The 14,896-nt window shown below is 40.0% G+C and overlaps 1 protein-coding gene across 4 annotated transcripts; it reads right to left on the bottom strand.

The window, feature by feature from the left end:
- Nucleotides 1-1,709: 1,709 nt before the first annotated feature.
- LOC310855267 (cleavage and polyadenylation specificity factor subunit 7-like) lies at nt 1,710-9,623 on the bottom strand. 4 transcript variants are annotated; one of them, XM_083760210.1, is made up of 9 exons: nt 9,215-9,623; nt 8,350-8,475; nt 8,034-8,237; nt 7,830-7,933; nt 7,452-7,597; nt 6,990-7,338; nt 6,713-6,816; nt 5,003-5,150; nt 1,710-4,542 (listed from the first exon to the last, which is right to left on the bottom strand). In XM_083760210.1, exons 2-9 carry the CDS (start codon nt 8,350-8,352, stop codon nt 4,290-4,292), a joined length of 1,311 nt encoding a protein of 436 aa, XP_083616336.1. In that variant the 5' UTR covers nt 8,353-8,475; nt 9,215-9,623; the 3' UTR covers nt 1,710-4,289. The 4 variants fall into 4 exon arrangements, with proteins under 4 accessions (XP_083616336.1, XP_083616335.1, XP_083616334.1 ...); XM_083760209.1 differs by lacking the exon at nt 8,350-8,475 and having other exon boundaries at nt 1,710-1,897; nt 4,286-4,542; XM_083760208.1 differs by lacking the exon at nt 8,350-8,475.
- Nucleotides 9,624-14,896: the final 5,273 nt, after the last annotated feature.

Raw genomic sequence — 14,896 nt, 5'->3', positions numbered from 1 at the left:
CAGTCACAGGTTACTTATTTAGGTTGCATATTAGACAACATATATGGAGAGTAAGGCACTAAACATGACCCAGTCCCAGATTATCAAAAAAATAATATCTAGCGAGAATGTCCATTATTGTAAAGATAAATGCTCTTGAATTTTTGGCAGGGGAAATTGCACCTGGTACACTAGCACCCAAAAAAATACCCTAAAGAGAACTACTCCATCAGAGAACACATCTTGCTAATTTTATTTTAGCCTCAAGAGTGGAGGATACTATCACATTCAATTATATAAAGGTCCACAGGATTGTAAACAAAGTCATACACAAATATATAACCAATTAGGAATTACTTTTCAATAAGGTAAGCCTTATGGGGATTAGTTATATTGTTAACTCAAAGTCCTCCATAAAGAGCTGCCTGAATATCAGCTGTACCTACCGGGATAACCATTAATTAGTTGTAGCAGGTTCCAGTTCCAGTTATGTTTTGCCATTTTGGTGGTTTAGTACAGGGGTCTTCAACGTATTTTCAGGCCAAGGACGTGTTCTATAGACGAACAACAGTTTAAGTCCACACTAATTATCCATAATGTATAAATGATGGATAAGGGGTCAGGACAACTAGGCCTTTTCGTGGAGGGTTCAGAATAAAATTTGGACTTAAACTGTTATTCGTCTATAGTACTCAAAGTAAAGTTTCAGTCCAGTCTTCTTTACACCAACACTTCAGGACCCTTTAGCAGAGATGAAGCAGGGACCGCCCCTACATATTATATACAACTGTGTTGCAGATTAAACTTTGGTAGATTCCATAGATCACTTCATAGACTTGTTCGACAGCACTGTGATCAGTGTTCACGTTAATGTATTTTCAGACATTTAACATTTAACACTTAAACCGTCAATACTTGACCTTTCACTCTGTACTTGGTCTTCTCTTTTTTCCCCTCTACACCAAACCTCTTTGCCAAAAATAGCCAATCTACAAGCTCACAACTGCTGAGCTTCTAGATCTGCTATTTTTCGTTAAAGTTCTCAGAACAGGGATGCTAGGGTTCAATTATAAAAAATAATAAGTTCCTATCATAAAAATATTTGGCAGCCCACCTGTAGTAATTTTGAGGATCCCTAGGGGTTCCGGACCCACTGTTGAAGACCCCTGGTCTAATACTGGTAATACTGGTAATTGTATGAATGCATTTGACAACATTATGCATGTCTGCTACCACACAAAACACTCAGCATATACACATTTACACTCAAGGACCACAATAGAAATAAGCTCTAGAGCTTTTTAAAAACATGTTTATTTATATAGCACTTGACATGCTGCACAAAAAAAACCAATATACATGTTAAAATAGCAAAAGAACTCCACAATTGTAGAAATATGCTAAAAGAAAAGTTAAAATAAAATAAGCAATTTAAACAATGAATATGAGGAAAATAACAAATGATAAAAAATGTAATTTGCATGAATGCTTTTCGGAACATATACGATATGTTTTTAGAAATGATTTGAAAGATAGTCATCTCGTCGAATAGCCTCAAATAGGGTGTTCCAAAGTCTAGGAGCTTGGACAGCGAAAGCCTGATGACCATTAGGTTTTGACGTTTATATGCAACACTGTATATGTTCATGTTATGTATATGCATTTATGTCAAGGAAGACATCAATCATTCAAAGAACAAATTAGGCAACAATTATGTTTTCATAAGTTCATATGTTTATTGATACATATTTACAGTATACAAAAAGAATGAATACATCTACATGTATACATGTACATGATCTGCTGTCCATGCAGGTATGGAAAACAAAAACTACATTTAATTAAATCACAAAAGTGTTTGTGGGCCAGTTGTCCTTAGAGATGGCTATGGAACAAGGGTGTGGGAGATTCCAGATACCTGCACAGAATGGTGTGGAAATCAAATCCTGCTTTCTCTGCTTCTTTCCTAAAGACCAGGGTGTGTGTGTGTGTGGTGGTGGTGGGCTTTTAAAAGGTTAATTTATACCAGGCAAAAAGTAAACAAAAGAACCCATTAACCCATTTTGGGCGGGAACCCCTTTTGGTGTTTTAAACATTGTTATAATTTAGCTATTGAAAAATAGCAGATCTACAAGCTCGTAGCGCGCCAATATTTATTTCAGAAAACTGGAGGATTTATAAGATTGTTTTAAAATGTTGAGGTCAGGCCTAAATGGGTAAGGTTTACTGAAATATCTGGATAGATTAATCTGTGAATAAATTTTTATCCATAAGTCAAAAACATGACTTTTACCTTTATAATATGGAACAAAAAGCACTTTCACTGTGGTGAAGTTGCAAATACAACATATCATACATATTGACATTATACATCACTAAAATGATTATTCAATAAAAATAAAATAAAAAAGGTTTAAGTAACTGTTTCATCACCTTTATGTTTGTACAAACATAGATGTACATAAAAATGAAATTGCAATGTCAATGCTGTAGAAATAGAATAATACAAAACACTTAAGAGTCTAAAAGCCCCGTTAGCTCCCCCCTAGAGGCTGTGCTGCTTCTGGGGGTCACCACAATCCGTAGCGTTTATTCTGCAGTTAGCCCATTTAGATTATATCAGATATCTTGTGTGCAAAGTTGACTTTTTAGCTTGAAGTTGGTGCTGGAGGCAAGGCCATGGGGTCACTCAAATGCATAAGTGTGCTCAGCAAGTTTCATGGCAATCGGATCATTACATTGTGAGATATCTTTGTATGCAATTGCACAATTTGGCTTGGTACTAACTACTAGAGAAAAGGCAATGGGGTCACCAAATCACTCTGATCACCTAGGGTCCACAGCAAATTCCATGGCAATTCAGCCAGTACTTTTCGAATGATCATTTTTGAGACCATGCCATCTTTAAGAGCCCTGCCACTAACAGGGCTAAAAGTCAGGAGCAAGTAAGACAGAAATGCCTTCATATTGATTGTTCGGATTAGAAGTACTCAGGAAGAAGGCCTTAATGTTAACAATGCTCTTCATTTTAAAAAGGGATAACGAGTAGGATGTTTCCTAAAAAACAATGTAGACTCATACAAAAACACTCCCTTTCAATCATTACTATGAACCACTGGAAGTGTGTTGCATCTATATCTATGTTGTATCTATGTTGTATCTACAGAGACCATTCCCTGTATTTTCTTTTTGGCATAAGGTTACAGTAACACTAGACTAGAGCAATGTAAAGAGAGTAGCGACAACGGCAGTCTAAAATGGTTGATCACATAGACCTCTGATCGTTCCAGATACATTTTAGGGGGGATTCACACATAGTCTGTTTGATTCAAACTGTTCCCGAATACTGTTGCCTGGCCATGATTCACATTGGCCTCGATTCTTCCACAGTGCACCCGAGTACACTTCATTCAACTGTATTTAATGCTTTCACATTGCATCGATCCGTACCAGAGTACAATTCATTCAACTGTATTTAAAGGACAACTTTAGTTTTTTTCAACCAAGGTTCATGTTTTAGGTTGTTATTAGAGAAAGTAAAAGATGAGTGTTAAATTCTTTTAATTTGCTGCTTTGTTTCGTTTTAGGGATTTTAGCTGTTTTAGTCTAGCTGCTAGACTACAATGTGGTCAAAATACAACATCACCAGCTGCTGGACTCTAGCAGGTGGTGATGTTTATCTTTCGCCACAAACGGTAATATGTCGGCAGTGCTGCGATCAAAAATCACTATTCACTGTCTGAACGCCGGATGGATTTGACAAAAAGACGGACTTTAGAGTATTTTTCAGAGAAAACAGGCAGGAAATAAATCATAATGAGTTGATTCCAATGGGGTGCGTGCACATTTCGCCTTGTGCCTGGAGGATAGCAACCTGCCTAGCAACCTGGGCGAGGTAGAGGTATGTGTTTGGCTTCTTCCGGTGAATTTTGATATAAAGCGATTAACCGCAGGTTCGGCTATGATAACCCGCGGTGGCGCGGGTCATGGTGAGTTGCTGCCACTCTTGCTTTACACTGCTCTGGTGTGTGCTATTGGTGTCGTTTAGACAACTTTTAACGATGCGTTTACAAACCACAACCAACACATCCTGCTACTTGTTATAAATCATTTTGAATTTATATGTTTAAGAATGTATATATACTTTTGCTGCTGAACTTTTACAAGTTTTTACCAAGGGTGCAAACAATTCTAAAGGTTATTGTCTAAGTTCTTATAGACATAGGGCTTACCATAATAAAATGTATAGATGATGATTTGGATTTAAATAGAAAGTTTTTTATATAACAATGTGGAGAAAGCTTACCTAGCTAGCGGTATCGGTCTCTGTGATCTCTACTTGTATGCCTCTCCCGATCTCGCATACGGTCTCTGTCCTCCTCACTCCAGGAAGGTTCTCTGCGTCTACGAGATTCAGAGGAATCTCTGTGACGTTCTCGCCCTCTGTCCCAGTCTCTCTCCCTGTCCCAATCTCTCTCTCTTTCCCGGTCTCTGTCCAAATCTCTCTCTCTGTCGCGGTCTCTGTCCGGATCTCTCTCTCTCTCCTGAGAATTTTGGCTGTTACTACAGAAAAAAATATATATAATAGTAATGAATTATAGCCTGGCATGGAAAGACTGATATCACTGCGTAGACATAACTAACTTTAGTGTGGAAGATTTATTTCCAAGGGACAGGTACAAATAGATTCCAATGTATGTCACAGCAAAAAAGTGTCACTTTGAATAGTGGGCTCTGATTGGTCACCCACATCTCTGGGGTGAGCGAAATGTAATGTAATTCAAACGTTTTTCCTGTGGCAGATTAATCAGGTTTCCAGGCTATCTTAATTACACACTGGGATGAAATAGACTTGAATATTTTTACCATTTGTATGTTCTACTTTGGTTTCTGGTGTGTTCACAGGCATAGAAGCAATACATAGGTGTTAAAACAAGTACTCTAAGCAGTCATAGCAATACAAATTAGAATGGACAACAAAATGCATGAGTATGGGAGTCCAGAAATAAAGTTATTCAAAAACCTGTTGTTGTTGTAGTTGCCCTGGATGGAAACTAGGCAATCTTTGAGAGAGGTAAGCAAGGTCTGGCAGCGTTCATCACTGTACACTCTGGACTGCTTAATAACTGAAATGGCAGTTAGAAGTGTCTCCATGGCCAACCGCAAGTCTCCTGCATTAACAGACACATTAAATAATTTCTTCAATTGTGACAAAATACATGGCTTTCTTTAAAGGAGTAGTTCACCCCAAAAAAGCCTTGGATTCATGGAGATTTTATTGTTTTTGTTGCATTTCTAAAGGTCGCTTCAGAAGGGGAGCAAGTGATGTGGGTGTTTTCATTTGGATCAGCAGGGATCGCACAGTCTCATGTGCAGACGCAGAGTGTGAAAAATCAGACCCGTCTGAACTGAGTGGTATGGTACTGTACTGTACGGTACAAGCCCTCCTCCCTGGCCTCTCTATGTGTGTGTGACAGTGCTCAACAGTGCCAGAAGAGGTCTTTAAATATGTGGCCTAAGGTTGAACTCTGTCTGCTAATAAACAAACCGCAATGATTTACGTTTGGACACTGACGTTATGTGATGTCTGCACGATTGTCACGTATTTCAGCACTGAGCAGGTCACCAATTCCACCGTAACACCACCATGCTGGAGTGAATGAGTGCGAGTGAGCGAGTGGCCGAGATTTGGGCTATAAACAAATTCAGAAACGGGTCTCATGGTCACAGCGAATGTATTTCCTGTAGGCAGAGACGACATATCTGCGGTGTAAACAGCCAGGTCTTCTACTACATTGAATGGTAGAGTGACTGATGTTAGTCTGCTTAAACGTTACTCTTTTACCTGATTTTTACTAACACTAACTTTACAAAGATGCCCAGAACATCGGGATGAACCTGTGTAGTTTATGGCTGCTCCAACAGTGGTGGCAACATTCAACTTTGGAGAGAAACGGAATGTCAAGAAATACACTGCGGTGGCTGAGACCAGAGCCATAGAGCAATGGTTGAGACGAAGCAGTGAAAGGTCCTGAAAGATACATAACGTCAGTCTTACCCAAGGCTCCTGTACTTTATACTAGTATAAAAAGTAGGTGGCTAGCGCACATCCAGTTCCTGTCTGGTGCTGGACTAAGGTAAGTACAGTGAAGAGAAGAGAGTCCGCACACAGATTAGCTCCACTGGTGTTTTCTTTTATTTAAAACAACATGAATAAGACATAAGTGTCTTAAGTGTCATTATTACGTACTGTCACACCAAAAATCATCATATATACAGTTAATATGTGTGTGTGTTAGGCTGCGCAACAGTGACACAAACACTATTCTCGTGCTCAGACACAGCCAGACAGACAGGGACACAGCCAGCCAGGGACACACATAGCTATCTATAGGAGTGTTTGCGCCACTGAAAAACGGTGTCAAGTTTTTCCTCTGCTCTTTTGTTCCATCTATTATTATGGCAAGATATTGGGGTTATTGATAAATAGTACATATTGGAGTTGGCTATGTGATTACACAGGGCTTAAAGCCAAAAAGAATCCCAAGACTGAAAATGTTTTTTTTGCAAATCTGCACTGATCTCATTAAATGACCCATATGAGATCCTCAGGACTGAAATCAGTCCCCAGGACTGAGTACTTTAAGCCCTGGATTACATAATGTAGCAGTAATTAGGACATATTTTAAGGGATCCTGATAAGAATGTTGTGCCAACATGGCTGTTGTCTTACCAGTCATTGCTCCAGTTACAGCCTTGGTGATGGCACTACTGGCAATGGTTCGATTTCTGTTCATTTGCTCCTCAAAACTTCCATCTTGAGATGGAGCTGTGTCTCTGTAAAACAGTGAAGAACTGTTGTTAGTTGATTTAATTAGACATCCTGTGCTGCTGTAAATATAAACTACAGATTAAACATGGTTGTAATTATCTGTTACAGGTAAACATTCTTATTTATTTATTTGAGATTTGAAATACCAGTGAAGAACAAAGCAAGTTAACAATCTTACGTTTGCTGGCTGCTGCTGTGGCTGCCATGACCAGGGGGAAAGAATGCGGGATTGATATGAAGACTGGGTGGTGGCTGGCTGGCAACCGGGGGAGGCTGACGGGGGGGCATGTACTGTGGTGGTGGTGGTGGGGGAGGCATAGGCATCATGGGTGGGAATGGAGGAGGCAGCACATTCGGTGGAGGACCCATATGCCTGAAGAAAGGGTTGGGCAACGGATGGAGCTGGCTAGCAAACTGTTGTGGAAACGTGGGGGGCACAGGCTGAGGACTATACTGAGACAACAATACAGGGACTTTATCTGTAGGAACGGATTCCTTATCATCCTTTTCAACGCGAAGGGGCATACCTGTAGAGAATACATTATTGTACATCAAATGGAGCACAATAATCATTGGAAATGGAATACATAAATAATTCTGCAACATTAAATATAAAAATGATATGGTGATTTTTTCTTACATTTGTTGGCTACGGCTTCAAACCTCTTCATGTTTTGGGAAGTGGCAATGCGGCAATCTACAGTCACCCCATTTAGTGTACATTTAGGTACTTTCTCCACCAATTTCCACAATGAGTCTTCTGTTGACAGTATGATTTCGGCATAGCTATATTTCAGAGTGAAAGGAAGAAAACATTCATTGCTGTTAACACCATTTCATAGAAATTCAATACTTTTTAAAGATCCACAATCTAAATGTCAGGCCTTGGAAAGGAAATTAGAGATTTATTTTAAAGTTCTATGATCTTCTAATACATATAACCTGCAGTGAGGTTCTGAAGCCCATTTGCAAGCATTCATTAAACATTTAGCTTGGACCAACTGTTGGAAACTCTCACCCTCTCGACTGGCCATTACTTCGGTTCTCAGCAAATTTGATTTCTTTGATGTCCTTCACTCCCAGAGTTTGAGCCATGTTAGTGAGGTCTTTATCAGATGTCCACTGGAGGTAAATGATAAAAGTGAGAGCATGAGGAAAATGTGTGGAAGGAAAATCACCAATAAGAATTATTGGGTAACAAGGCTTCATATGTATGACTCACCCAGGAGAAGTTTCCAATATACACAGAATATCTCTTATTGTCTTTTCCCATAGTGCCACTTGTTATCGCTGGCGCTGGTTTAGCCTCTCCTTTAGCTTTTGTCTCCTTAATGGTAGGGGTGACCATTTTTTTCTGACTGACTGAACCGGTAAGAACTGCATCATAAAGATCACTTGCCTCAGCTGTCTGGTCAAAATCACAAACCTATAGGGGATAAATTTGCAACAGTCATTAGTATTACTTAAATAAGCTCCTGCTCATTTTGTGAGCACATCAGTAACATTGTCAGAGCAAGGAGAATAATTTCTACTGTTACCATCAGGCGTTGACACTAAGGGTTGCCCACCTGCCCCTAGCAGGTAAATACAACTTTCTGGCAGGTGCTCGACCGGGCAAGTCTTAGTGGCACTTGCCCTACACGTTTGAGAATGGATGCAACCGTCTATAAAACACAACACAAGATATATATGTCTAAACATCTGAACGTGACCGCAGCGCTTTCTTCTGGTCTGTGGAATGTAAAGCACTCTTTACCTATAATGTTCTGTTTTCACTGTTGCTACACGTAAAAATATAAAATAATAAGTGTGAACGCATTACACATAGTCATATGACATGTTTTATTCGCACAGCCCCAGAACGTTAAGTGTTAAATTGAACCGTAAATAATACATTTTTTACGTCCTTTTTTTTTTGCCCCCTGTACCATGGTAGTTTCCACTGTTACTAAAGTTGTGTTTCATATAAGGATATCCTTTCAGCATTTGGCACATCCTTTGTATGCACAGGTGTCCCCTGGTGGTGCAAGACTGCAAGTTGACTCATGTGAGCACAATTAATTTTTATATACTATATTTATTTCTCTTGCACAAATAATAAACAATTTCTTGATAGCTCATTACAATTTAACTTCTATACAACGTTTTTGAAACATCCCAATTACATGAATCACACAATTGTAAATAACAAGGGACAGTGCCACCAAGTATGTACCTTGTTGTGCATCACTTCAATTTACATTGCTGTGATTTCGCTCCGCAGTCTCACCAAATCAATCGCCAAACGCATCGGAAATGCGTTTTTTCTTTTTAAAAATAATAATCATACAGATTTATATATGTTGAATTTACATTTGTATCCATTCTATCCAATAAAATCTACTGTTCAAACCACAGACTAACCTCGCCATAGAGATCCACGAAAGTCTTATCAATGGCTGCAGATCCTGTGGCATCCATCCTGTAGGCTTTAATGATCCTGGATGATAAAGCCGTGCAGTTTAATTCATAGAGGTTTAATTACCGTAGCTATATTTCCTGGTTTTCAATGTTATGATAAATGACGTTAACTGCTCAGTGAAGCCTCTCCAACCCTGCCACTGCTAGGCTCCCGTGCTAATTTAATGGAGGATGCGAGGTGCAAATATGGTGGCCAAACTAAACAAATACCATAACGAATAATGTCCAAGTATTTTCTTCGGATGAAAATAAACGAGATGCATTCACGTTTTAATGTATATATTTGCTTTTAATTTAGGTTGATAGTATGATACGGATACTGGTAACTGGTCTGCTGCTGCAGTGCTAACCAAGCGCCATTGATTGTACACTAACAACACTATCCGCACTCAACAGGAAGAAGCCAAAGCCGTAGGGTCCATGTGTGTTATTTTACCGACTAGCAACAACCGTATCCCGAATATAAGGGTTCCTTGCCGGTTGCCATTAATTAGTACGGCTAATATCTTTTGCAACGAATTAGTGTTTGAAAAAATAAGTAAATAACATATTGAAAACGACGAACACACTGTCTCGTTACATTACATATACACTATACATATAGTATAGTATATGTACACAAATACATTGGCTATTTACTGCGCGCGACACCTTCATACGACGAACTAAGTAATCGTTGGGCAGGCTTCCTGTAGAGGAGGGGCTCCGTCTTTTGAGCTAATTTAGAACTTCCTGTCTGAGAGCTAGCTAATTTAAGACATCCGGTTGCCTTCAGAATAAAATAAGGTTATTTAATTAATAATTATTACATTACATTATTAGTATTATTATTACATTACAGTTATTGTAAAGACACACATTATGTTTCTGTGTAAAAATAAGTAATTAAATAACATCAAAAAGTTATCTAAATGGATAAATGCTATTCACTGGAGTGAATATTCTATTATATTCTAAAAACGACTTATAAATCCTAAAGCCTTGTCTATACTTCACTGTGCAACGGTCCTATGCTGGACAATAGCAGATATGCAAACTCACAGCACATCTCATTCAAGACACTGAACTTGCAGATCTGCCATTTTTGAACACACTATAAAGTTAACCATTTATCATGCTGCTCTACGTGGCACTGCATTCTGTGACATTAAACCAAATGGCATTTTCCACTCTATGACACTACTGTTCTACATTTTTGTCTAATAAAATAGGCTATTAATTGAATCAATCAAACTGCATTAACTAACAGAGATACTACTAACCAAGCTATCCATGTCAACATGCTCTATAGGAGTCTCAATAACAGGTATAAGTAACGTTTAATGTTTAGTAATTTTAATGTAGCAGAAGAGGCCATTCATTGAACAGAGTTTTGCACAATTTTAACATCCCAGATCGATTGAAATATGAATCTACTGTGCTGTGCTACACCATGATATATTAAGAGTACAATAACATTCCATTGTGAATAAAAACGTATTAACCACAGTGTAATGCTAAAGGTTTCATCACAGGGCTGTCTGCTTCATGTAATATCATTAAAAGTGTTGTTGGTGACAGTTATATGAGTTGGAAGCATTAAGACCCATTTTAACCCTCAATGGCTTCCTTTCTGACAAATAACGTTATTGTAAAAAAAAAAAAAGATTCACGCGTTCATATGTAGCTATTTTGCATTAGAAGCGGATGGGACCAAGGGACCCGGATGTAACGTAGGGGCAATATGACTACAATATGACTACAATAGATTCGCGGTTAAATCTCGCGGGCGTGGCCTCACACCGGAAGGAAGTGCCGCCGCCCTCAAATACGGAAGAGACGCGTGGATGTAGGTTTGGTCAGTGTTTGTTTGGAAGTGCCACGTCACCATCGGTCTTCGGAGCAAGTAAGTGATAAATGTTATTTAATACTTAACGCTGTTGTTGTTTGTGTGTTCAAACGTCTATCACTTGAAGTTACTTGTTATGATGTTTATATATGATGTTTGTACGAAACTGTAAAACAGTGTTTCAGTAGCCGAATGGTTAGTGTCGAAGGTTTATAAACAACTATGCCCGGCCTCAATGTTTACTAACCGTCGACAGTACCCACTCGACTACCGAAACACGGCTTTAAAGAGTAGTATTTACATATCTAAACACAACAAGTAACTTCAAAAGTGATAACATGTTTGAGCCACGGACCACCATTTCACATTAATAGACTCTCACAATGGTGGTCAGTGGCTCAAATGGGTCTGAGAGACTAGATGGCCTCAAATGTTGGTCCGTGGCTCAAACGCTGAATAAATAATCGACTAGAGGTGAGAAGAGTATTGTCTGGTAGTTAAAAGGACAAACATTCTGTGAAAATTGGCACGAAGCAACAAACATTATTTGAAATTGGTGGGAAACGATCCCGGGCACTCATATTAACAAAGCTCAGTCACTAACCACTATCGCTATGCTACAATCGGCATTATAAAATCCAAGGATCAAAAGTAGCAATCTTCTACATTCTCTAATTGTGTAGTTTTTTGGAAATTAAGCAGATGCTTAACAACAATTGAACTATTGAGTGTAAAGATCTACTATTGGGGTCAATTTGGTTACCTAAATGAAATTGCTCTGTATTGTGACAGTAATCATTGCTATAGAGTGTGTGTTCAGTAACAGTGTTAAATAGCTCTATAGTGTGACAGTAATCATTGCTATAGTGTGTTCAGTAACAGTGTTAAATAGCTCTATAGTGTGACAGTAATCATTGCTATAGTGTGTGTTCAGTAACAGTGTTAAATAGCTCTATAGTGTGACAGTAATCATTGCTATAGTGTGTGTTCAGTAACAGTGTTAAATAGCTCTATAGTGTGACAGTAATCATTGCTATAGTGTGTGTTCAGTAACAGTGTTAAATAGCTCTATATTGTGACAAAATCATTGCTATAGTGTTTGTTCAGTAACAGAGGTCTCCCGGTCTCTCCAGTTTTTTGTTAAACACAGTCCCATAGTAACGGTACCTCTCATTCAGTCCCATTCACTCCCATTCACTTTTATTCACTCCCATTCAGTCACATAGTAACAGTACACCCCATTCAGTCCCATTCACTCTCATCGTATCAGTCCCATAGTAACAGTACCTCCCATTCACTCCCATTCACTCAAATAGTATCAGTCCCATAGTAACAATACCTCCCATTCACTCCCATCCACTCCCATGCACTCCCATAGTATCAGTCCCATAGTAACAGTACCTCCCTTTCACTCCCATTCACTCCCATAGTATCAGTAACTCCCATTATCTTGCAACACAGCAGCCAAGTATATGCAGAACACATATACACGCATTTGACACAAACAACAAGACAATTTACATACATAAAGACATGAAGACAAGAGCAATATCCACCGCTTAGATTATCCTGTGGCTACTACAACTCCTGATTAAACCCTTTTCTATTTATTAAAGAGCTGGAGAGACAGGAATATTCCTGTTACTGAACACACACTATAGCAATTATTACTGTCACAATAACTTTGTACTTTTGCTACTGATGTTTGTGTGCAACATTTGAGCTGGTGTCAAGTCACCTTAATTCAAGTGATAGATTATATACAGGGGCATGCCATATGGTCTACCTGCACAGCCTTTGTGATTACTGGTAGATCACGATGTACCTTTTGGGCACCCCTGCAATACAGGATTCCTGTCCAGAATTGTTTTTTATTAAATATAGAGGGTTTAAGTGTAGGGTTTGTCATGTTGGTGTTCTCTATAACTTTTCGTCCTGGGCATGACGTTAAACTGTCCAGTGTAACTCCAAGTTACATGGGGTGGGTATGGTTTGAGAGTTTGTGATGCTCAGTTCTTTTTTTTGCGTCTCGGTTCCTCAGGTGGAAGCTGCATAGTTGGGTTTTTGATGGGTTGGGTTTCAAGTGGCTGGTCGTTTGTTTAGATATTGAAAAGGAGGGGGGCGAGCGCGCTACCTTGTGGGAGGCCGTTCTTTTCGGCTTTCCATTTACTCCTCTGGTCATTTAACTGGACATAGAAGCGCCTGTTGTTGAGGAGGCTTTTCCTGACCATTGTGCGGTGTTGGACAGTGTCGTAGGCAGCAGAGAGATCTCTGAATGCTGCTCCAGTTATTTGTTTCCCCTCAAACCCATCCTCAATGTGTTGGGTGAGGTTGAGCTCTGTCCAGCACAGGAGCGGCTGGGACGGAAACCAGCTTGGTCTTTAGTCAGCTTGGTATCTATGAGTGGCAACAAGGCGTTGGAGTAGCAGCTTCTCATATAGCCTTGTAGGTGATGCAGAGGGAAATGGGTCGGTAGCTCTTTGTGGATAATGGGTCTATGCCAGGTTTAGGGATTGCAACCACGTTGGCCTTTTCCCAGACAGAAGGGATGGTTTTCTGTGCTATGCATGTGTTCAGCATCCCCACAAGCCAGGTCTTTGCGTTGGGTCCCAGGTGCTGTAACATTTCTGCCAGTAGGTCATCAATCCCTGCTGCTTTTCCGGGTTTCAACTTTCCCATTGCAGTTTCAAGTTCTTCTAGGTCGAAGGGTTTGGTTTGAGGGCTGGCTGATTGTGGTTGGTCTGATACCACTGTGCGATGGTATTCTCCTGTGGGTCGGTGGCGGTCTTGGTCACAACTGGTGGCCAACAGTTGTAACCAACACCGCCACCGACCCACATAGAATACCATCGCACAGTGGTATCAGACCAACCACAATCAGCCAGCCCTCAAACCAAACCCTTCGACTTAGAAGAACGTGAAACTGCAATGGGAAAGTTGAAACCCGGAAAAGCAGCAGGGATTGATGGCATACTGGCAGAAATGATACAGCACCTGGGACCTATCGCAAGGACCTGGCTTGTGGGGATGCTGAACACATGCATAGCACAGAAAACCATCCCTTCTGTTTGGAAAAAGGCTGGAGTAGTTGCAATCCCTAAACCTGGCAAAGACCCATTATCCCCGAAGAGCTACCGACCCATTTCCCTCCTCTGCATCACCTACAAGCTCTATGAGAGGCACTACAATTTCTGAACAGACTATATTTACATCAATATGTCTGGGTCCCCACCTACTCACTCAGGGTTGACGTGTCACACCTGCAGTGATGGGAGGGGCACCAAAATGTGGTATTTTGATTGTTTAATGGGGGCACTCCCTTAGTATAAAAGTGTATGTTTTGTGTACACATGACCTGATGAAGATCAAATGGATCGAAACGCTGTCAGTATTTCAACAAAGAACGTCTTTCTTATACCTGTGGTGTGCGGGCTCCATCCAATACCTACACCAGTTGTGATTCAACAGAGTTTGCTGTGACCGTTGTGAATTATGGGTGGTGTGGTTTTTGCCAAGACGGTGGATTGTGGCCCATGCCTTCCTGCTGTTATTTGACATGTTGGTGTTCTCTATATCTTTTCGTCCTGGGCATGACGTTAAACTGTTCCGTTCGAGAGGACCAGTGACCCTCGAATGTAAACGGCCACGAAAGGAAATTATGTGTGTGTGAGGTGTTCTCTATAGGTTGGGTTTCAGGTGGTTGTATTGTAGTAGCTTGACATTTCTTGGAGGGCACTTTCAAGGACAGACTCAATCTTCTGGAAGTCTGCTTGTTGGGTCGTAATGCAGAGGTTGTC

Source organism: Protomyctophum parallelum (assembly GCF_964188405.1).
Source record: "Protomyctophum parallelum genome assembly, chromosome: 2".
Taxonomy (NCBI): Eukaryota; Metazoa; Chordata; class Actinopteri; order Myctophiformes; family Myctophidae; genus Protomyctophum; species Protomyctophum parallelum.
This window is presented reverse-complemented; position numbering and strand designations above follow the sequence as displayed.